The sequence below is a fragment of the Ovis canadensis genome, chromosome 2, assembly GCF_042477335.2.
Source record: "Ovis canadensis isolate MfBH-ARS-UI-01 breed Bighorn chromosome 2, ARS-UI_OviCan_v2, whole genome shotgun sequence".
NCBI lineage: Eukaryota > Metazoa > Chordata > Mammalia > Artiodactyla > Bovidae > Ovis > Ovis canadensis.
The window spans coordinates 131984726-132008244 of record NC_091246.1 but is presented as its reverse complement, the minus strand read 5'-3'; the positions used below and the strand labels follow the sequence as shown (position 1 = coordinate 132008244).

General features: G+C 37.1%; 1 protein-coding gene across 3 annotated transcripts; it reads left to right on the top strand.

Annotated features, from left to right (window-relative positions):
* Positions 1-281: 281 nt before the first annotated feature.
* DUSP19 (dual specificity phosphatase 19) lies at positions 282-22198 on the top strand. Of its 3 annotated transcripts, none has more exons than XM_069577041.1 (4): positions 282-700; positions 5761-5807; positions 9735-9887; positions 15195-18161. In XM_069577041.1, exons 1-4 carry the CDS (start codon positions 475-477, stop codon positions 15450-15452), a joined length of 684 nt encoding a protein of 227 aa, XP_069433142.1. In that variant the 5' UTR covers positions 282-474; the 3' UTR covers positions 15453-18161. The 3 variants fall into 3 exon arrangements, with proteins under 3 accessions (XP_069433142.1, XP_069433143.1, XP_069433144.1); XM_069577042.1 differs by having other exon boundaries at positions 288-700; positions 9853-9887; XM_069577043.1 differs by lacking the exon at positions 15195-18161 and adding an exon at positions 21016-22198 and having other exon boundaries at positions 290-700; positions 9853-9887.
* The last annotated feature ends 1321 nt before the right edge of the window (positions 22199-23519 follow it).

The window sequence follows — 23519 nt, the reverse complement described above, 5'->3', positions numbered from 1 at the left end:
TCGGACACGACTGAGCGACTTCACTTTCACCTTTCACTTTCATGCACTGGAGAAGGAAATGGCAACCCACTCCCGTGTTCTTGACTGGAGAATCCCAGGGACGCGGGAGCCTGGTGGGCTGCCGTCTACGGGGTCGCAGAGTCGGACACGACTGAAGCGATTTAGCAGCAGCAGAAGCAACAATAAGGGAGACCTCTGCCTGGATCGCATTGTTTCCCACTAAAACAGGAAGGAGAAACAGCATCCAATCGGCGTGCCTTTCGCAATGGCCAATCAAACTTCTCCTTACATTGCGGCGCTGGGAAAAACGGAGCCGCGCTCTCTCTTCTCCCGGCGAGGGTCAGCTAGTGTTACTTGCGGGGCCGTGTGCCCATGAGGTTGTTTTTCTTAACTGAACACTAAGGGACGCTCAGTTCGGTCCATCACTGTGCTAGCTGGATTTGCTTGTATTTGTTCCTAGCCACTGCTCAGGTAATGCACTCCCTTAACCAGGAAATTAAGGCATTCTCCCGGAATAATCTCAGGAAGCAGTGCACCAGGGTGACAACGCTAACTGGAAAGAAAATTATAGAAACATGGAAGGATGCCAGAATTCATGTTGTGGAAGAAGTAGAGCCAAGCGGCGGGGGAGGTTGTGGTTATGTGCAGGACCTTAGCTTGGACTTGAAAGTTGGTGTTATTAAGCCATGGTTGCTCCTGGGTGAGTATATTTGATTTGCCGCTAAATCTTTGAGTTCTTTTAACCATATTACTTCTTTTTTCTTCCTAGTATATAGTAGTCTGTGCTATCAGCTAAAAGCGCCAGAAAATTGAAATGTTTCCTTCTCTGGATTTGGAACTTCCACTAGCTGCCTGGGACTGTTTCTGCCGCACTATGAACCTGAGGCATAGATTCTAGTAGCACATAGCACCTGGTATTTGAATTTTAGAAAAGCGTTTTTCCTGTTGTCTGGAGGACAACACATTGATGGTGTATTTTATTGGATTATGAAAGGATATAGCCTTAAAAGATTATCAAAGTAAAAATAATGCTTTTATTAGGCAAGACTACAAGTGATGAGGGTTAAAGTTGTAGAAAAGTTAATGCTTGAAGAGACAAGTGCTTGTTTGCCTGCCCTGGGATTGCAGCTATATGGAGTGCGTGTCTCCTGTGGCCACATCTATCCTTGGTGCCTGTTTTTGGACTGTTAAGAAGGTGGATTGTTATTTCATAGCTATGAGTCTGATGGTTTATGATTTCTTGTATTATGATAAATAGAGATTCCCTGCACAACGCATAATTTACAAATAGCAAATGAAGCACAGATATGAATGTGCAAACTTGTTAACTTGGCACAAACATGATGCAGTGCTCTTAAAAAATAGTCAACAGTGTTTTAAGTAGGTTTGAATAATTTTTCATTTATGAATAGAGAAATTAAGACTTGGAAAAATCAATGATTTTTCAATATTTATATAGCCAAGCCTCTCTTGTGTAAAAAGAACACTGAATTGGGAGTCAAGAATAGCCAGTGAGATGCTGTGTGATGTGCACACTCCTTTTAAAAGCTCTGTGAAACAGAGATCATTAGCTCCATTTTTCAGATTGGAATTGAATTTAACAATTGGTTAAATAACTTGCACAGCTCAAGTCTGATAACACTCCTGCTCTCCATCATTAACATATACTGCCTCAGAGAGTCCAGGCTTTTCAGCCTCAATCTTCCTGCTCTACTTATAGTAGATGAGCCAGTGCAAATTATTAATTCTCTCTAGTCCTCCAAGAGACCATCTGTAAAGCTGAAGTAAGGATATCTGCTTATCTTATAGGGTTGTCCTAAAGTTGTTGCAAAAGTTTTTTGAAACATATCAGTTGCAGTATACATTTGAGTTATTTATTGTAGTATGTATTGTGTGCATTGTTACATGATCTGTTTTTAAATTCACCAAATAATTATGTCCAGTTAGTTTCTGCAGCCCAGTGAAAAATTTAGTGGGTCATTTAGTTAGTCTGAAAATTTCACCCAGGATTTGCACACCGTTTCTAGGAAAGGAAATATATCCAGGCACGTTTTTTGGTTATTTGGCTTCTATTGTAGTAATAATGGTTTAAAATAATTATGGTAGAATTTAAAAATATCTTTCAGTCTTTCAGAGTCTTCATGAACTTTGCTTATTTTTTAAATCTAGACTTATGCAAAGTGGGCTGATCAAGGTACTATTCTGACTGGCATTGGAACCTTACCAGGATCTTGAATGAGTGGTGGGAGGGACTTCTGAAACTAGTCCTTACATGGTCTCCTCTTTGAATCAGGACATGAGATATTTTTATCAGGTACAACCTCCTTTCTTGGGGGAAGGAGATGGTTACAAGAGAGGGAGATGGTTACAAATAACTTATTCCCGAGGGACCTATGGATGGTTACATTTAAAGTTTTTCCAGGTGAATGATACAGGGGTTGTTTCTAGGTTGCTTCGGAAAACTTCCTTATCTCTTCAAAGCAACACAGCTCCCACCTAGCACTACATGAAATTAAATATTGTTTTGGGTGATGGATAAAGAAGGTGGAAAGCTCTACAAATATGATCTGTCCGTTTCAGTTTGCTCATAAATTCACCCAAGCTCCTGCATTTCAAAAATCTTACATAGGCCCTTGAAATACCTAACAGGTTGATAAAAGATCATAGTTAGTATTTTTGTCCTTGGTTTTGCAAATTATATTTTTACAACAAATCTCACTAGGACTTTTCTTAAATCCAACTTGATTTGTAAAAGTGGAAAATTCCTTTTCTCTTGGGTAGTTTTAAAAGGTACACTTACTTCTTGCTATGTCCATTTTGTTACAGAGTCCCAATCGGTGACATCTTGAGATCTTTGCTTCAATTCTAAGTGAAAATTTGGGAATCCTTTACAAGGTTATAAGGGTTTCCCTGGTGGCTCAGATGGTAAAGAATCTACTTGCCGTGTGAGAGACCCAGTTCAATCTCTGGTTTGGGACGATCCCCTGGAGAAGTATATACAATCCACTCTAGTTTTCTTGCTACAGTCCATGGGGTTGCAAAGAGTCGGACATGACTGAGCGACTAACACATAAGATTATAGAGGATTTCTGATATCTAGAAAACTCAATATTTTTAGAAGGCAGATAATACATTAAATTTATAAAGCTCTTTATTTTGTAAAATTCTTTCATGAATTTTATTTTACCTTATCAGTATAGAAATTTATGCTCCTATTTCTATCCATTTGTGAAAATTCAGTCCTACAAATTTCCCCAAAACATTTCTCTTTAGAATATTATTTCCCTTTTTAGTAGTTTAATAATATCTTTTTGGTTTGTTTCAGTAATAACTTTTTTGGTCTATTTCTGTGATGATGAAAATAGAGATTTGTAAATTAAGACATGCTGCATCAGAATTTATGCAATATTTGGTATTTTCATTAAAAACAGAAACAATTCTAGAGATCTTACATAGCCTAATTTTATGATACATATGATTGCAAAATACTGAACTTGTTAGAAGTCCCAGCTCCGATAGCATGTAATATGCTTTCTAAATCAGTTACTTCATCTATAATATTTCCATAATAATTTTGGCCAGGGTCATGAATATTATTGGGTTGTGTCAATGTAAAATTTAACTGTACATTATTATTATTAAACTTATTTCTTTAGTTGTAGTCCTATTCATCAACTTCTTTTTCTATTATTTAAAATTACCATACAGTTAAAATTGATTTGCTATTCAGTTCTATTAAATTTAACACAATCATAGATTCATGTTGCCACTGTTAAAATCATAAAATTCTTAAAATTAATATTTGTTTAAAAATGTTAATTAAGGTAGTTTATAAAAGAATACATTCTACTTTTTCAAAACAAAGGTTAAATAACATATTGTTATAATGATTTAGAGTATTTCTTTTAATATTAAGTGTTTTTCCAACAAAAGCTTAATGGAAGACTGCAACACAAAGCTACTTAATTTGGAGAAAAGCTAATGTTTATATCTAGAATTTAGAGAGAAGTAACATGAACTGAATACTATCAAGTATTAGATGAAACACACAGGACAATTACTTAAAGTCCATTTGTACTGACTAAAATTATCCGGCCACACTATTAACACTCTCCTTGTGTTCGAAGAGTCAGTTGCTTTGGTCTCAAGAACACTAAATTTGAATCAATGTATTCATTGTCTGGAAATCATTTTCAAAATGTAACAACCAACTCTGGAAAATGACTAACTCATTCTGTTTGAGGTGTATATGTATTTAATGGAAATAATGAAAATATCCAGCTTCAAGAAATACAATAATGACAGTTGAGGGAAGAAAAAAAAAGAGTTTCATTCATGCATGTTTCTTTCTTTTCTTGTCTTTTTTCTCTTGTAAGAAATAGAGTGGAATTATTATTTAAAAGATACCATACATATAAAACCACCAAATTTCAGTTAACTTACTTGAACCCATTTCTTCTCCTGGAGATGAATAGGACTACCTATAGAAAACTGAGAGATTATTTTTATTTTTTAATTATTAGGTACTTCAAATGTGTATAAAATTATAGACTATAGCAATTACATATCTACCATTAACAAATGTTAATATTTTGATAGGCTAAGTTTTAAGTAGAATAAAGTTGAACGTAGATTCAGTAAGGAGCCTGTGAGCTTTGTATTACCAAGAGAATATTGGCCAACCAGCATATTGCTGACCTTCCAGCTACCTAAAATCACATGGTAGAAGCTGGCAGATTTCCCAGACAGTTAAGGTGAAAAAACCGTTTTCTATAGAAATGGAACCTAATTCAGGAAAGTGAAATACTTGAAATCTTTAAATAATAAATGCCCTATTTTTTCAGTTGTGTGACTCACTTTAGTTTAACTAGTTATTCTCCTGTGAAAACTTGCTTATTGGCTGGAGTCATTTTTCAAATGTAGGAGATCTGGAAAGCCAACTTTCAGAGGGAGCAACTGGAAAAGGGTACAGCCCTAGTTGTGCATGGAACGTGGGTGGAACTCTGTAGACCAACAGTGTTTGCTCTAAGCTACTAAGTGTTCCCAGACGAGCTGGCACTAGATCATTTTGTGGGTGTCTTTTAAAATATTCTTTTCTTCAGTTACAAAAGAAATCGTGAGCATGAAGAAAAAAGTCACCTATAATCTTACTGTAACATTTTGTTCTATATACTTCCTGCCCATTTTTAAGCATATACATTATTTTTGTTTTTACAAAAATGATTGATGTTTCGTAACCTGCTTCTATCACCTGATATATTGAAAATATATTTCCATGCAATAAATATTCTTCTACATTTCTCATTTCAAGGGGCCGTATATATTTTCACGGGATATTCATCAAAAATATTCATCCTGTAAATACTTTTGGACTCTGAAATCCCACTTCTAGGAATTTTTCCTAAAAGTTCTGGATATTGCAAAGATTAGCTATTAGGATATTCTTCACAGTATTGTTGGTAATACAAAATAAACCCCGCAGAAAGAAAACATCAAAAATCCACCCAAACCCAATGCCCCATCAATGGCCCAGTTTTTCTAGGAACAATTCCTAGAAGTGGGATTTGAGTCCAAAAGTATTTACAGGATGAATATTTTTTGATGAGTATTCCTGAATTATCTTTCAAAGAGTTGGACTCAGGTCCTCCCAAGGTATATTTCTTAATATAAATGAATAACTAACAGAATTGTTACAAAATTCAGATTAAAAGTCAGGATAATTATTTTTATGTTCAAGGTGATGTGATTTATTTCTTATAGGGTCACAAGATGCTGCTCATGATCTGGATACACTGAAAAGACTCAAGGTAAAAAGAAATGCTTCAGGAGTGTTCCAAGTTATTTACTGCAGCACTGTTTATAATAGCAAATTATTGAAAGCAACCCACATTTCCATCAGTAGGGAGCTGGTTGAATGAACAATGACAGAATGCTATATAGCTTTTAAAAAACACACACAACAGTCTTTAAATACTGATATGAAAGGATCTGAAGGACATTTTTAAACAGGGCCAAAAATCCCCAGTGTTGCCTTTGTGTAAGAAAAAGAGTAAATAAAATATTTGATATAAATATCTATCTTATAAGATATAAATATATTTTAAAGACACTCTAAAAGAATGTATAAGAAATGGATAAAGGTAGTTACTATATAGGTGGGCAATAATGGAGTGGAAAAGGACAGGTTGAAGAGCAAGACCTCTTAATTGTTTAAATAAGGTTTTGATTTTTGAACGACTTCAAAAAATAAAATTTTGATATTGCCTAAATGTAAGGTTTAAGTGAGTTAACCTGTGTGCTTAGCACATACTAAGTACTCAATGAAGGGGCTGTTCTTATTATCCCTATTTTAAAGGGCATCCCAAGGTCAACGATTGAAAGGACCTCTGAAACTGCATTTTGGAAGTATGCTTCATTCCTAGAAAGGTTTTAGGTTAGGTCCCCACCACTACCATCTTGGGCTTCCCTGGTAGCTCAGATGGCAAAGAATCTGCTGCAGTGCAGGAGACCTGGGTTTGATCCCTGGGTTGGAAGATCCCGTGGTGGAGGGCATGGCAACCCACTCCAGTATTCTTGCCTGTAGAATTCTTTGGACAGTGGAGTCTGGCCGGCTGTAGTCCATGGGGTTGCAAAGACTGGAACATGACTGAGTGACTAACACTTCCAATACCACCACCATGACCTGTGACTTAGTACAGTTCTTTTTAAGCAGGATCATTGAATCAATACACATATAAATTGCATTTCCAAGCAGCTAAACATTCAGAAAACTAAGATCATGGCATCTGGTCCCATTGCATCATGGCAAATAGATGGGGGAACAGTGGAAACAGTGTCAGACTTTATTTTTTTGGGCTCCAAAATCACTGCAGATGGTGATTGCAGCCATGAAATTAAAAGACCCTTACTCCTTGGAAGGAAAGTTATGACCAACCTAGAGAGCATATTGAAAAGCAGAGACCTTACTTTGCCAAAAAGGTCCGTCTAGTCAAGACTATGGTTTTTCCAGTGGTCATGCATGGATGTGAGAGTTGGACTGTGAAGAAAGCTGAGCACCAAAGAATTGATGCTTTTGAACTGTGGTGTTGGAGAAGACTCTTGAGAGTCCCTTGGACTGCAAGGAGATCCAACCAGTCCATTCTAAAGATCAGTTCTGGGGGTTCTTTGGAAGGACTGATGCTAAAGCTGAAATTCCAATACTTTGGCCACCTCATGTGAAGAGTTGACTCATTGGAAAAGACTCTGATGCTGGGAGGGATTGGGGGCAGGAGGAGGAGGGGACGACAGAGGATGAGATGGCTGGATGGCATCACCAACTCGATAGACGTGAGTTTGAGTGAACTCCGGGAGTTGGTGATGAACAGGGAGGCCTGGTGTGTTGCAATTCATGGGGTCGCAAAGAGTCGGACACGACTGAGCAACTGAACTGAACTGAACTGAACTGAAATTACCTAGACATTGGATAGTTTAATAGCCCACAATATTTGTAAAGCACTTTTACCTTTCAGCAAGTTTTCCCAAGATTCTCATTTTGTGATCTTCATAATCCTGTGATAGATAGGAAAGCTGTATAGATACAGATATATTCTATAAGTGGTCAGACCTCATTTTTGGTCTTTGGGGGATGTAAAATATAGTTCTAAAGACAGGGCAAACACATCAGTATCATACGACATTGGAATATCTATTATGTAATTAAAGGCAGAGTCATACAGCCCTGGCCAGAGGTTCTCTTGGAGTGGGAGGGTAACTTGACACAGCCTGAGAGGCCATCACAGGGAAAGCAGAAGGACATTTCAGACAGTCTCTTCTAAAAATGTTCTTCCCTTCTGTCTAGAATTCTCCCATCTCTCCTCTTGAGCAGATTAGAGGTTTTTTTCTGTTGTTTTCCTCCACAAGGCAGTTAGGTTTGTAAGCAGCTTATGGCCCTCTCTTCATGAGGTCTAGTTCCCTGAATATCTTAATCAATACTCTTTTGGCTGTGGACCACAGAAACCTGAGCAAGGAGAGAGAATGCATATGATGATCTCAGGGTGGGGAGATGAGGGCAGGGGAAGCTCTTTGGAAGCCGGGAGGAGAGTAGCTATGCCAGAGAATAGAAGGCCATCCCCTGGCACACGGCCCCTCTCTGCACATCTGCTCTTCTCATTTGGAAGCAGGGATCTTTCACTTAATACAGAATGGCTGTCTTAAAGCTCCTGAGTTTGTGGATTATTCTAACTGTCTCGTACACCTCTTTCTAAATTTCTTAAATCAATCTAGCTTAAGTCAGGTGTCCACCGGAATCCAGTTAGCTGTGTTGGGAGAAGGAGCGAGGCACTGCCAGAGCCACACCTGTGAGGATAGTAGGGGCGGGAGAGGCAGAATCCGACCCATTTAGCCTTTGGATTCTCTTAACGAACTTCTCACATGGCTTCTTGCATTTGCTTGGTGGACTCCAGGAAAGGAGCTTGAATGCGTAGATGGAGGAGGAAGTTGCTCACATGTGCCATTTGAAAGCAAATCTTTCACGACCATCTCACCTTTCAACCAGACTAATTCATCAGAATTTCTGGGATTGAGACCCTGTGGCATTGGTGCTTTTTAAAACCTCATTGGGTGACCAGTCACCTTGAAACCAAACCCAGCGCCCTGTGGTGTGACTTGCCGTCCAAGTTCAGAAGCAGCAGAGAATCCAAAATTCAGGGTGTACCTATTGAACTTTTAAAAAGCTCACTGGGTAGTTCTGGTGTGTAGCTACACTTGAGAACAACTGTACTTACAAAGAATACAAAAGGAAAGTAGGGAAATAATTATTGAAAGGGAAGTTATTGCTACTAATGCACGTCCCTTACTTTAATTTTTTTATGGACGTTAATTGATTTATTCAGTAGATATTTTAAGTACTTTCTGTGTGAGGTTTCCTGCTCACTCACAATGCTTACTTATAAAAGTGAGTAGGCTAAATATGGTCCCTACCCTGGTGGAGTTTCCAGTACAATATGGGAGACGAACTCTAGGTGATAAGGGCTATTGTAAGGCACATAGAGGGTACTATAGGAGTATACAGGCTTCCCTGGAGGCTCAGTGTTAAAGAACCTGCCTGCCAAGCAGATGTGGGTTTGATCCCTGGGTTGGGAAGATCCCCTAGAGACGGAAATGGCAACCCACTCCAGTCTTCTTCTCTGGGACATCCCATGAACAGAGGAGCCTGGTGGGCTACCGTCCATAGGGGTCACAAAAGAGTCAGACATGGCATGGCGACTAAACAACAATAACAACAAATATGTGTGTAGAAATAGCACTTCTGGTAAGGGAGGAGGCCGGCAGAGAAGGCTCCCTGAAGGACGTGTTATTCAAGTGTGCGTGTGTTCAGTTGTGTCTGACTTTTGTGTGAGTCTTTGGACTGTTGCCCAGCAGACTCCTTTGTCCATGGAATTTTCCAGGCAGGAATATTGGAATGGGTTGCCATTTCCTCCTCGAGGGGATCTACCCGACCCAGGGATCGAACCTATGTCTCTGGCATTTCCTTCATTGCAGGCAGATTCTTTACCACTGAGCTACCTGGGAAGCCCAAGTGAGTGAGTCATGCTTAAATTATGTATTGTTACAGATCTCAACACCTCAATTTAATTAACCTAATTAATTAACCTAAGTAACCTAATTAGGTTTAATTTTATTTAAACATAATTTTTTAGGTTTAATTAACCTAATTCATGTGAATTTTTAAAAATTATCTTTTTTTTGTCTTTAAGGTGACTCATATTCTCAATGTTGCATATGGAGTTGAAAACGCTTTCCTCAATGACTTTATATATAAGAATATTTCTATATTGGATCTGCCTGAGACCAATATCCTGTCTTATTTTCCAGAATGTTTTGAATTTATTGAACAAGCAAAAATGAAGGTAAGTTTGGTACCGATTCACAGTTCCGCAAGAACAGAAATTTTAAAATACTGGTCCATTCTCCACTTCTCTCTGTAATGAATATGTAAGAACTATTATTAAGTTTCCCTTTCAACAATATTTCATTAATTCCTATAATTATTTAGTCCTCCAGTTGCTCTTCTTCCAGTGAGGTACTTACTCTTAACTTTATTTTCTTGCATTTATTTACTACTGCTGTTTTGACTGTGTTGGTCATGACTGTGGCATTGGGCTCTCTCTTGCAGCCTGTGCGCTTCCCTCTAGCTGTGGCACTTAGGCCCCAAAGTGCGTGGGCTCTGCAGTTGTGTGCAGGCTCCAGAGCGCATACGCTCTGTGGCTTGTGGCACTCAGACTCTCTAGTTGAGGAACACGGGCTCACTAGTTGGGGCACCTGGGCTTCGTGGCCCCACAGCATGTGGGATCTTTATTGTAACCAGGAATCGGACCCACATCCCCTGCAGTGGAAGGCAGATTCTTAACTACTGGACCACCAGGGAAGTCTGTATTCTTTAATTTCTCATCTTCATATGCCTTCCTAAGAAATGTTAGTATTTAAAATTTTCTGCTCAACTGGGTTGGCTAAAAAGTTTGTTTGGGTTTTTCTGTAACATCTTACAGAAAAATCCGAATGACCTTTTTGGCCAGCCCAATACTAAGGTTCCTTTTGATCATCTCTAACCATCTGCCCTCTGACCACTTTGCAAGGTAATCAGGTGAACTATGGAACAGAGGCTGCTCTGGTCCTTAGTGTACTTATGAAGATGAATATTGCTAAGATTGTTTGAAAATGCTGATCAAAAGCTGTCCATTGGTTCTCTGACTTTAGAAGACCCACAGAAAATACAATACTTTAATCTTGGTACTAGATCCAAGGGAACACTCTGACAGGCAGGGCTTCTAGGTTGGCTTTACCAATTATTATACCTTGAAATTATATCATTTTTAGTCAATATATAATTCTTATAAAATTTATGTGAGATAAATAGATGGGAATGTAGAAGCACTTATAGAGAAAAGTGCTCCAACTGTCATGGAGCACTTGGCAATAAACGATAGTTAACATTATAGCTTAATTAACTTCTAATGATTTTCCTTCTACCTTCTCTCCTTGCCTCTCTCTGTTTCTTCCTTTCATTTAGTAATATTTATTAAGTGCCTTATGTGCCCAACACTGTTCTAGATACCTTCCTCTAGATTGCTGGAAATATATTTATTCAACCTTATTTAATAGTAGATATTTGGATGAGAAAAAAGAAAGAGGTTTTCTAATTCAAAGCCTAATATTGGCCACTGTTTTAGCTTGTGAAAAATTATATAGATTCTGGATTGTCAGATGCCAGTGTACCAGCTAATAGCCTTAGGAATAAAAGTGATAATGTTTCTGTGTTAGCTGCTTTTCTAAGGAGATGTATAATGGAAAATGTATAGATGGTAATGGAAAAATGTAAACATTATTCATATATATATTCATATTCATATTAGACATATTAGACATTAAACATATACATGTTTCAAGTAAAAAGTGAAAGGGATAATAGTTAATTAAAGTGGTCCTTAGTTTGGGTTTCTCAGAAAACAGAACCTGAGGCAAGGATTTAGAGCTGATGCTTCATTTGAGAGGTGCAGTCCCTAGGCAGTGAGAGTGAGAAGAAAGGGAGGTGACTCAGAAAAGGATGAGAACCAATATAAGATGATGTTTTACCCTGCTGAGCACAGCTTCACAATGAGCTGATAGCAAAATAGCTGGTTCCTTGGCAAGGTGGTGCCCAAGACATCCCCAGGCAGGGAATCCAAAGAAACTGCACCTCAATACAGATTTTGGGAAAGAGAGAAAAGAGAGAATTTATCTGCCGGGCTCTCTGTCAGCTCCTGTTTCCCATTGGTCAGAGTTTAGGCATGGAGAGGTAGCTAACCCTACAATTCCAGGTTACAGCACCCCACTTTTTCAGCACCCACCTTGAAGCCCTGTGGTATGACTTGCCATCCAAGTTCAGAAGCAGCAAGAGAATCCAGAACTCAGGGTGTACCGGTCTATGCAGAGACTGACGTGGGGGAAGAGCCAGGTATTCTTAGGCAAGCAGAACTCAGTAGGCCTACGGGAAATAGTCAGCCACAGAGGTGGCAGCTGAGGTGGAACAAGCTGAGGGTCCATGAGATCAAGGGAATCTGAGGAGATGCCTGAAGTGTTTCTGCTGTGAGATATATATATAACATGTTCTGATTTCTCAAGCCTTATGTGTTTTATTGGAACCTGAGCCTCAGCGATTATTTCCTTACCCTGGAAACTCTATTGTTTAGATAATGCACGTTTAACTTTAGCAATAGAGTTTTTGAATTTTTTTCATTCTTTTTTTCTCCCTAGAAGAAATCTCTTCATGATTTTGCCTGTTGTATATTCAGGTATTATTAAATGCGATTACTCTGTGAATTGCCTATTTCAGAACTACTGTTCTAGGCCCTAGTTTGTTGTTTTCATCTTTTCACATACAGCTGCCAAATAGAATGTCTTTCATTTCCCCATGTCTTTCCTCATTTTTCTCTGTAGTTATAAAACCCTGTTTGTTTGGTTTCTCTGTCCTTCCTGTATCTCCCCCTAATGTGTTATCTGCCAGGCTTATGCCCAAAGGGACAGAAATATACATGACATGGTAGTGGTAAGATAACTTTCATAGGTTCAAGAGTTCTTTTACTTGAGTATTTATTTGATCCCCTTTTTTATGGGCAGAAGATTTTGTTAGTACAAAATGTATATTTGATATTCCACATTTATTTTATTATTTATAAGATGTGATTTTTAAAACATGTAAGTGGTTTATAACATTGGAAAAATATAGATAAGTAAAAATTGAGATCATGCATTTTCACCAATACATATAGCCACTTGTAGTATTTTAATGTATTTTTCTATATATCAAAAGACTTATTTTTTAAAAAAAGATCTGAACTTGATCTGTCAAAAAATATGAGTTACTTATTCTGAGAAGGAGGAAGGGATGTATATTGCTGCCTTTAAGGAGCTAGCAATCTAATTGAAAAGCTATGAATAACAACATGAAAACAAAGCAAGCTACATAAAATGGAAATACTATAATTCCTAAATGCCCATTGCAAAATGGTGACATGATTTTTTTTAAGAGAAAGTTTTCTCAAAATGCATAGCAAAATTTTTTTTCTTAGCAGACATTTATGGAACACCTACTATGTGCCAAAAATTGCGCTAAGTACTAGGCATAAAAAGATGTCTTGGATAGTCCTCCTGCCCTCCTCTCAAGCAGAGAGACAGGCTTCTTAGAAGCCATGGTTAACTGGACCAACGAGAGGAAAAAGCCTTTTAAACATAGGACAACAGCAAATGCAAAAGAAAAATTGCTTTATAAATTATTTAATTGTCATTACTTTGAATTCTTGAAAGGAAATATGAAGCTAGTAGTTTCTTTGGAAATACTTTCAAGGGCAGTATGATACTCAAGGAATAAGAGGTAAATAAGTAAATTCAAAGGCTGTAGAAACTAACAGAAAAGTATCTGTTACATAAAGAATGTAAGAGAAGAAGATACTAACATTATTAAATAATAGCTAAAACTGATTACACTGTAAGACTAAAAATAAAGCTAGTTTCATTTTCAAAAGCATATGTGTAGATCATAAAATAGCAATAACTGATACATAGGAAACATTAAAAATTACACTGGAAGGTATCTCTTATTAATGTTATGAGCCCAAGTTTCTTTGGAAAATCTGATTTGTTTTGCGTTAAAAGAAGTTCATTAATAGTGGGACTTCCCTGGTGATCCAGGGGCTAAGACTCCGAGCTCCCACTGCATAGTCCCTGGTTTGATCCCTGGTCAGGGAACTGGAGCCCACATGCCGCAGGAAATGATTAAAGACACTGCCAGCTGCAAATAAGACATGGTGCAGTCAAATACATAAATATTATTTTTTAAAAAGAAGTTCATTGGCAGTGTCCATTGGTTACTGTAATATGATTTTAAAATGTCTTAAGTCTTATTAAAAAGAGCCATTGTACAAAGTGAGAAAAGTTCTGTGTATGCATAGTGAATATTTTTGTTTTGCTTTTCTTGTGCAGAAACAATATCTGGAAATGACTCTGAAATATATAAATATAAACAATTGAAATTGTCTTTCTGATATGAGAATTTTTTAAATATTAACTAATCTTGTGAATCATCTTTCTTTCTTGAAGTGAGATACACTCGCTACACTTGTTATAATAGTCTTAGGAAAGGAATTTTTCAACCGATTTATGCATCTAAGAACTACCTTGTAAAATAATCTAATAAGCCATGAACGTATAGCATTGTTGATGTTTGCTTTGGGCAGAGAGTTTTCAGTTGTCAGGTTTTTTCTCCCCTTCCCTGTTCCTATGTTGTTTGTGTTGTACGAAAAGAAAAATCAAGAAATGAAGTAACTAAAATGACTGGTTCTACAGGGTGTGCTCGCCATTCACTATGTTTCATTAAGATCATTAACTTTTAAAAGGCCTGAGATAAGCCAACCTGTATCAGTGCTGATCCATCAGATATATCACATTCATTTTTAATGCAATATTACCCCCATTAGCATTGGTCTTGCACTGTGTCCCTTTTCACTTGTAAAGTATCATTTGCAAGTTACCTGAAACGTTTTGCATTTATTGACCTCATGCTGGTGTCTAAATTACATTTTCCACTTCATGTTGTCATGAGCTATTTGAGTCAACATTTTACTGCCTCATAAGTTTAACTATTTTTTTAGGTCACTTCCCTCCAGAATAAAATAGATCCAAAGGAAGAACATTTTTTTCTTACTGATCATTTTATAGATAGATTTCTAAGCCAGTGATACTAGTTCTTTATAGGAACGGTATATGTACCTAGGATATGAGCTTTCTGTGTAGTTTATGATTGTGGTTTTATTTATATTTCCACATATATTTTCTCTGATTTTTCTCTTATTTATAGGCCTTTGGCTACTAAGTTACTAGACTTTTGTGTGTACTTTACTAGATTACTTCAGGGTAGTAAAAGATAATTTCAGAATTCCAAATATATCATCAAAGCATTTCAAACCTGGGAGGTGGGAAAAGAAGGTGTTGATTAATTGATTGATTTTTTTCCCCATTCATTCCCTACAGTGCATTGGTTTCTGATGCACTGTATCAGAATAAACTGAGTCAAATAAATTGATAAAGTGAATATTTTTATCTTATAATTTTTAAATAGTGTAAGTTTTCAGTACAACTCTTCTTAAATAAATAATGAAGATTTTTGTTTGGTTTTATTATAGGATGGAGTGGTTCTTGTTCATTGTAATGCAGGAGTTTCCAGGGCTGCTGCAATTATAATAGGCTTCCTAATGAATTCTGAAGAAATCTCATTTACCAGTGCTTTTTCTTTGGTGAAAAATGCAAGGCCTTCCATATGTCCCAACGCTGGCTTTCTGGAGCAGCTTCGTACATATCAAGGGGGCAAAGAGAGGAATAAATGTGACAAACTACAGGAATTAAAAGAAGCAACAGTTCCTGAGTTACATTCTAGCCAGTGATGGACAACTGTACTTTCTGAGTTGGTCTCTAGAGCCACCACCTTCCCTCCTTTTTTGGAGAGTAAACTAGTAGCAACCTCCTTTTCTCATGCTTTTTTTTTCAAGTGGAAATAGAGGTCAATTGATCATCCTAAACTAGGGTATAAATAAATTTTTAAATTATATCATGTTTTCTTTAGTATTATAACGTGAGATTAAATGCTTTGATTTGCTAAGGAAAAATAACAATGTATTACCAATAATTGACTTCTGTAGAAAAAAAAGGTTTACATTTAATATCTATATTAAAGCATGAAAGATTAAATTAGTTGATTAAAACTTCTGGTAGTTTTCTATGCCAGCAACTATTTCCATGAAAGAAATAATGTGAAGTGCTGTTTGATTTACTACTTCAGAAGAAGGCAAATTTCTTTGTAAAGAGTTTAAGATTAAAAAATGATACCTTAAACCTCCCCCAAAAGGTAACCAAAATCTGAAGATTTACACAATACCTATGTAGTAGTTACATTATTCACAAAATTTTTATGTCCTTTTATGAAAATGCATCCGCTTTTCATTTTGATTTTTAAATTATATTCTGTTTTTTTAAAACATGTAGCTATGTTTGTGTAGCTGTGCTCTCTTACATTATTGTGAGCATATGGTTCTTTAATTAGGTGCTAGTCTCTTAAATTGTGTACTTTTTATTCTGGGTTCCTAGCGTTCTGTTTTTGGATTCCATGTCATAATTATCTGATCTCCTTGAATCTGTAGGAAAGTGTTTCAAACTGAAGAATCATTTTTAAAATGTGGTCTGTTTTCTAGTTTGGTATTTTACAAGGGAACATATTTTTAAGGAAAGAACACTTACGGTTTTGTAAGAAATTTTGAATACATTTTTAGAAAGCCCAGAATCATTTACAATTTTATTTTTGGCCAGAGGCTTTGAATGGTTTCTTTTTTTTTTTTATTAAGTCTCCTTGTTGGCAAGGCTAAACTCTGTTCATTATGAATTTGCTTAAAGATATGCTTTGAATTATTCAGAATAAAATCCACTTAAAATTAATTATAATAATTAAGACAGAATTTAAGAGCTTTCAGGTAGACTTGCATGACTTAGAAAATATCATTGCCCTGTAGATTTTAGTAAGAAAATCCTGAGCTCTCCTTAGATAGACATTATAGAAAGCAAGCATTTTCCTATAGATAAGTTGGAAAGAGCACATCTGTGCATTTGAAAAAGAGGCTTTCTTATGCTGGCAGGAGCAAAAAGTAGAAGCGATAAATGCAAATTATGTTTTAAGATTGCTGATAGCCTGACAAGATGTCATCGTGTGCAAAGCTATGAACTTTCCATCTGTTAAGCAGCAGCATAAGTGTAATCAACCTACAGTGAGCTGTCTGAAGCCTGCAGACAGAATCCTCTTAAATATGAGACTGGTATATGATATTGTCTTTATAGTTAATATTGCTGAGGATTTGCTGGGTAAACCTTGTCTGGTCACGTGTAAGTATTTATTTAAATACATTTTCCTTTGTTATTGTTATTTAGTTCTCAGCCATTAAATGTTGTGAACATGAAGCCTTAAATAGAACTTATTCCTCATGGATAGTTTATTTTTGTCTGTAGTTATATGTTGTTGCCTGTAGTGATCTGGTTACAGTGCAAACATGTATATTCTGGCACATCTACAGAAGGGCATTGAGCATCAATTTTGTTTTCTTTTAAATGGTAGTAGTTTGCTGTATCTAAAATAAATCAGTGAAGGGAATTCAGTCTTTTAAATGAGGGGTATTATGTAAGGCAATGATAGGTTATACATGTAACATGTTTATTTGGCTTCCCATGAGTATGTCACTCTGTCATACCTAGTTATTTATAAAAAGGAGCTTTATTACTATGATTCTCTATTCCACATATTATAGAGAAAATGAAAGTGTTAGTTGCTCAGTCATGTCCGAGTCTTTGTGACCATGTGGACTGTAGCCCACCAGGCTCCTCTGCCTGTGGAATTCTCCAGGCAAGAATGCTGGAGTGGGTAGCCATTTCCTTTCTGGGGGATCTTTCCAACCCAGGGATCAGACTTGGGTCTCCTGCACTGCAGGCAGATTTTTTACCATCTGAGCCACGAGGGAATCCTTCACATATTATGGACAGATCTCAAATATACATCTGTTTTGAGGGAGTGACAAAACTATTTCAGGGACTTTGTGCCTCTATTTTAAAACAGATTTTCCTATTTTAGAAAGTCTCCTTCAAAGGTAAATTCTCCAAAGACTCTGGAATGTAGCAACTATAAATCATAGTATTGTCCTTTTACCTTACACAACAAACTGGGTGAGTTAACACCTTTACAAGCAAACCCACAATACATTAAAAAAAAAAAACAAAACAGAAATGTAGCACAAGGAATTATTTGACTTTTCCAGCTGTCCCTAAGTAGTTGACTTTTCTGCCCAAAGCCTCCTGAACATATTTAGTTACTTGTAGTTATTTAAGAGTTTAAAGCAGAAGATTTTAAGGTTTTATATTGTTATGTTACATGCAATGGTATTTACAATGAACACATTTTTGGTTTGTCTTCATTGATATACTTAAAACAGTTTAAACTTTTCTACTTCAAGTGAAACTCTGACTTACTGTTTTGTATCCATATTTATAATGTGCCCTTTATTGTTTCTGGGTATTGATATACTTTAATAAAAATAATAAATTTACTATTTCTCCCATTAGTATCTTTATTTCTTTGCGATTATTTGTTTTAAAAGACTTATTTGCCATCAACTTCTGGATTAAAAAAAAAATCTTGTTGGCAAAACACTGAGTTATACGTTTTAGAATATAAATTAGTTTAAAGGTCTGTGGAAATTTGATGCTCCAGCCACCTCAAGAAGTGAAAAGCTAAAGTCAGTTCTTGAAATTGGCATTACTGTGGATAAATTGGCAGTGAAAATTCAATAGCATATCTTAGTTCTTTAAGTCAAGAGAAGATGCTAAATTACTCTCAGATTAAACTGAGATTTACGTTCTTCGTAAAACCTTCTCTGACCACCGTATTTCAAGCGGCTCCCATCCTTAGCACTTACATCTACCTTTCCCTGTTTTATTTACTGCATATCCTTAATTGTCACCAAAATTGTACGTATTTTTATTTATTTTGTTGCTTTTCCCATCAAAACTTGGGCTCCCCGGGAGAGCAGAGATTTTTACTATGTTGTTTATCTGTACCAGTGTGTACCCCATAACAGGCACTCAAACATTTCTTGTCAGAAAGAGAGGGAGGGGGGAAGGGAGGAAAAGAATTGATGCATGTTGCTGTGCCAGCTTAACAGTACCCACTGCAGGTCATAATTCATGCTCTGGCAAGTGAGCTGCAGTGTACATCTGCAGCCCTGGCAGACAGTGCCTGAGAGCGACAGCAGGGAACACTAGTAATAGGTCTGAAACAGGACCATATAGGACTCTACACAACAGAAAACATGAGCGTCCTTTTTAATTTCTGAATAATTTGCTTTCTCTTTTTTGGCCATGCCCACAGTTTACAGGCTCTTAGTTCCCTGAGCAGGGATTGAACCCGTGCCCCCTGCAGTAGAAGAATGGAGTCCCGGCCACTGGACCACCAGGAAATTCCCGCAATAATTTTCTACCAAAGTTATTTAGAAATTAAAAGTTGATCAAACATTCAGCAAGAGTATCCAGGATATGGTATTTTGCTTTCACTCAAGATATGAAAGAATAATGGCTTATGTGCCAATTACCCATTTATTAGCTCCAACTCCACTCATAATTGTGTCTATAAAAAGGAAGATGGGCAATTTACATACCTTTCTCTTGACAGTGGCTGTGATGTTGAGCTTTCTCAGTAGAAAGTGCTGTGTGTTGGAGAGCCCTTTCAAGAGGAAGGGTCATTTCTACTGGGCTTGGTGTGCTTCCAAGGCAGGCTGCTGCAGTTCAGATAGCCTCCAACAGTGCTCATAGCTTCTCCGCCACCTAGTTAGTCCTCATTACTCCAGTCCTTTTATAATTAATAAACTTTTATATTAAACTTTCCCACTCTTATTGTGTGGTTTATCTCCTGATGGACCCAGGCTGTCTAGCCTATAATTTACAGTCAATTATTTTAATAATTGTCCTTGTGGAGTGTTTCTAGCAGCAGGTCAAGCTATGTTATAGCCATGCACCTTATAACAAAGCCTCAAATGGCAATTAATGTTGTAGGAATATTTTTTGAGAGAATAATTCTATGAATATAAACAGTGTTCTGTGTAAGAAAGTAAGGGTATAAGCACAATGACCTGATTTTGCTAATGCTTCTTGTCTACAGAGTGGTGAATTCTTCAAAGTTAAAAAGAAAGCACATAAATGGTGTAATTTGCTATTGCTCTTATGTTTTCACCCACTCTTCCCATTTGTATATCATACCAGGAGGAGAGGAAATTGCTTTCAGTGCTTGAACTGAATTCTCACTGCCCTCTTTGCATAGGCCAGTTGTGCTACTAAATTTGTGAATCCACTTACTAATAGTTGCAATTACTGCTAATGCAACTTCAGGAACTCAGGGAGTAAATGAAGACACCTAATGTCTCACCACTAGTGATGTGTGTGTATGTGATGTCTATACACACACATATATATATTTATTTTTTGTAATAGCAGATGCTTGTATAAGTGCTCACAACCAAAGAGTTCCCTACATTTTCTCTAGAATTGGCATACAGCTTACTATGTATAAGTTATAGCATTCTCCCTTTCCTCTTAAAAAAAATCTGGTATAATAATTGCCTATCTTCAGTTTTATGACACTCTCACAGCATGTCTTAAATATAACTGATCTTGCTTTGAGAATATCACTAGCAGATTTTCCTAGTATTTCTTCAATATAAAAAAATGATTTTTTTTTTCACATTCAGGGACTCCCCTGCATGTCAAATACTGTGCTAGGTGCTAAGCATATGATGATAAGCAAAACAGTAAAAAATCCTTGCCCCCATGGAGCTTGCATTCAAAGTAACACCACTGTATAATAAGCAGACACATCTACATTGATTGCTCAGCCTTCTGCTGGTTAGATTTTTTTCTGTTTTGACATTTCTGAACCATGGAGGTCTTTCTTTACTAAGGAGATGTGGGCAAATTACCAAGGGCAGAATTTTCTAAGGATCTCCCAACACAACCACTCCTGGTTCTGCTAAAATAAATAGTAGCCTTAAGAAGAAACACAAAAACTCCTCCTCACCACCATCTACCTACAATAATAACAATTAATAATAATTACCAAAGTTTAAAGAGAACAATTTCCTAGTAATCACCAGAAAAAAATTGTCTATGGGTATAATTATATATTCTTTCTATTGCAGAAAGAATATTATATTTTTTGAAGTATAAATATTATAATTAAAATGTTATAAAAACTTTCTTCCCTAATGTGCAGTTTTGATCAAGCTACAGAAACATACACACATATTCCTTTATAGGCAGTGAATGTGTTTTATAACTGACTTTCAAAACACCTGTAATCTTTTAAAATATTAATCAAGCTGATAATTACGAAAATAAGAGTTGATACTCTTCTGTTCTGTCAAGGTATGGAGTCCTTGGATGACCACATCTGTATGGGAGAAACTTATATGCAGGTCAGGAAGCAGCAGTTAGAACTGGACATGGAAAAACAGACTGGTTCCAAATAGGAAAAGGAGTACGTCAAGGCTGTATACTGTCACCCTGCTTATTTAACTTCTATGCAGAGTACATCATGAGAAACGCTGGGCTGGAAGAAACACAGGCTGGAATGAAGATTGCCGGGAGAAATATCAATAAGCTCAGATATGCAGATGACACCACCCTTATGGCAGAAAGTGAAAAGGAACTCAAAAGCCTCTTGATGAAAGTGAAAGAGGAGAGTGAAAAAGTTGGCTTAAAGCTCAACATTCAGAAAACAAACATCATGGCATCCGGTCGCATCACTTCATGGCAAATAGATGGGGAAACAGTGGAAACAGTGTCAGACTTTATATTTTTGGGCTCCAAACTCACTGCAGATGGTGATTGCAGCCATGAAAGTAAAAGACGCTTCCTCCTTGGAAGGAAAGTTATGACCAACCTAGATAGCATATTGAAAAGCAGAGACATTACTTTGCCAACAAAAGTCCATAGTCAAGGCTATGTTTTTTCCACTGGTCATGTAATGGATGTGAGAGTTGGACTGTGAAGAAAGCTGAGCACCGAAGAATTGATGCTTTTGAACTGTGATGTTGGAGAAGACTCTTGAGAGTCCCTTGGACTGCAAGGAGATCCAACCAGTCCATCCTAAAGGAAATCAGTCCTGGGTGTTTATTGGAAGGACTGATGCTGAAGCTGAAACTGCCATACTTTGGCCACCAGATGCGAAGAGTTGACTCATTGGAAAAGACCCTGATGCTGGGAGGGATTGGGGGCAGGAGGAGAAGGAGACAACAGAGGATGAGATGGCTGGATGGACATGGGTTTGGGTAGACTTTGGTGATGGACAGGGAGGCCTGGCGTGCTGCGGTTCATGAGGTCGTAAAGAGTCGGACACGACTGAGCGACTGAACTGAACTGAACTGAAACTGTTAATTAACCGTCCTCACAAGAAAGTTGAAAGAATTAGCAATTTGATGTTTATAAACTTTTTTTGTTTGTATGGAAAATATTGCAACTATTATTACAATACTAAAGAAGTTGCAGTAATAGCACCTAGCTTAATAGTAAGTTCAATTTAAATAAAAAATTGAAGTAGATTTCCAAATGATGAGTAGCCTAGAAATAAAATTTTCTCACTATATAGTCCATATCCTTAGGATAGATCAAGCACTTATTTGTATCTTAAGAAGCTTTTCTTTTTCAGTAAGTACTAATATTTTCTACAATTCTCATTCATTCCAGACAAAAGAAGCCATTTGTTAAAACTTTGTTTAAGAAGAACATTTTCTTTTCAGTAGAGTTAAGAAATTGAGAAATCAATAGAATTCAATTCTGTGGTCTTTTCCTATTCAACGAGAAAGAATAGCTGTGGACCTTGTTCACAAGTAATACAGCAAGCTAACCAACTGCTTCAGTGGCTCCTTGACATTTCATATTCTTGGTGCTGTTGAGGGTAACTCCACTCAGATCAGTTAACAGTTGGTCTTCCCTTGCAAAACTTCAGAGGCTTCCCTGGTGGGTCAGATGGTAAAGCATCTGCCTACAATGCGGGAGACCTGGGTTCAACCGTTGGGTCGGGAAGATCTCCTGGAGAAGGAAACGGCAACCCCTTCCAGTACTCTTACCTGGAAAATCCCATGGGCAGAGGAACCTCGTAGGCTACAGTCCATGGGGGTCACAAAGAGTCGGACACGACCGAGCGACTTCACTTTGCAAAACTTTGGTCAAAGGAGTCTGGAGCAAATGGAGAGTCAAGATGTTCTCTTTTATTACCTGTTAACTTGATGTCATCTCCCCTAATCAATGGCTCTACAATTGAACTGCATGAAACTATGTTTTCTAAAACTGTAGAGTGCTATACTGCTAGTATTATTGTGTTGTTACTTCGAATTAGGAAACATTTTTTAGTCATTCTGGACATTCTTCAGATGCTGCTGTGCTTTTTCTGTAAAATATCTGTTGGCAGTACAGGATATATTGAGCCTCCTCTATAACACAGCCTTCCCTGATTCTGTAGCAAAGAGAATACTAGCCCTCTCCTAGCCCGTAGTTCAGGGCACGTCAGTATTACATGTGTATCTACAAAGTTATACAAACGAAAAACAGATTAGTGTTTTCCAGGGGTTAAGAAGGTGGTTGCCGCCTAGGGAACTAGGTGTGGTTACAAAAAGGCAACAGGAAAGATCCTGGTCAAAATGTAAATGTATCAAAGTTGAGTATCCTGGTTGTGACATTGTACTATAGTTTGGCAAGATGTTACCAACGGGGGAAACCAGGGAAAGGGTACATAGCATCTCTCTACCTTATTTTTACTTCCTGTGAATCCACAAACATCTCAAGATAACAAAGTTTAATTTAATAAAACCATTAACAAAAACCTCCAAGTACCCGACTTTATGAAGCTCACAACTTAGCTGGGGGGAATA

Bases quoted from the DNA above. Each gene is read 5' to 3' on its own strand.
- DUSP19 (XM_069577041.1), top strand. From the start codon at position 475: ATGCACTCCCTTAACCAGGAAATTAAGGCATTCTCCCGGAATAATCTC. The intron at 701-5,760 runs GTGAGTATATTT...TATTTCTTATAG, and splicing joins TAAGCCATGGTTGCTCCTGG to GGTCACAAGATGCTGCTCAT. The intron at 5,808-9,734 runs GTAAAAAGAAAT...TTTGTCTTTAAG, and splicing joins ATACACTGAAAAGACTCAAG to GTGACTCATATTCTCAATGT.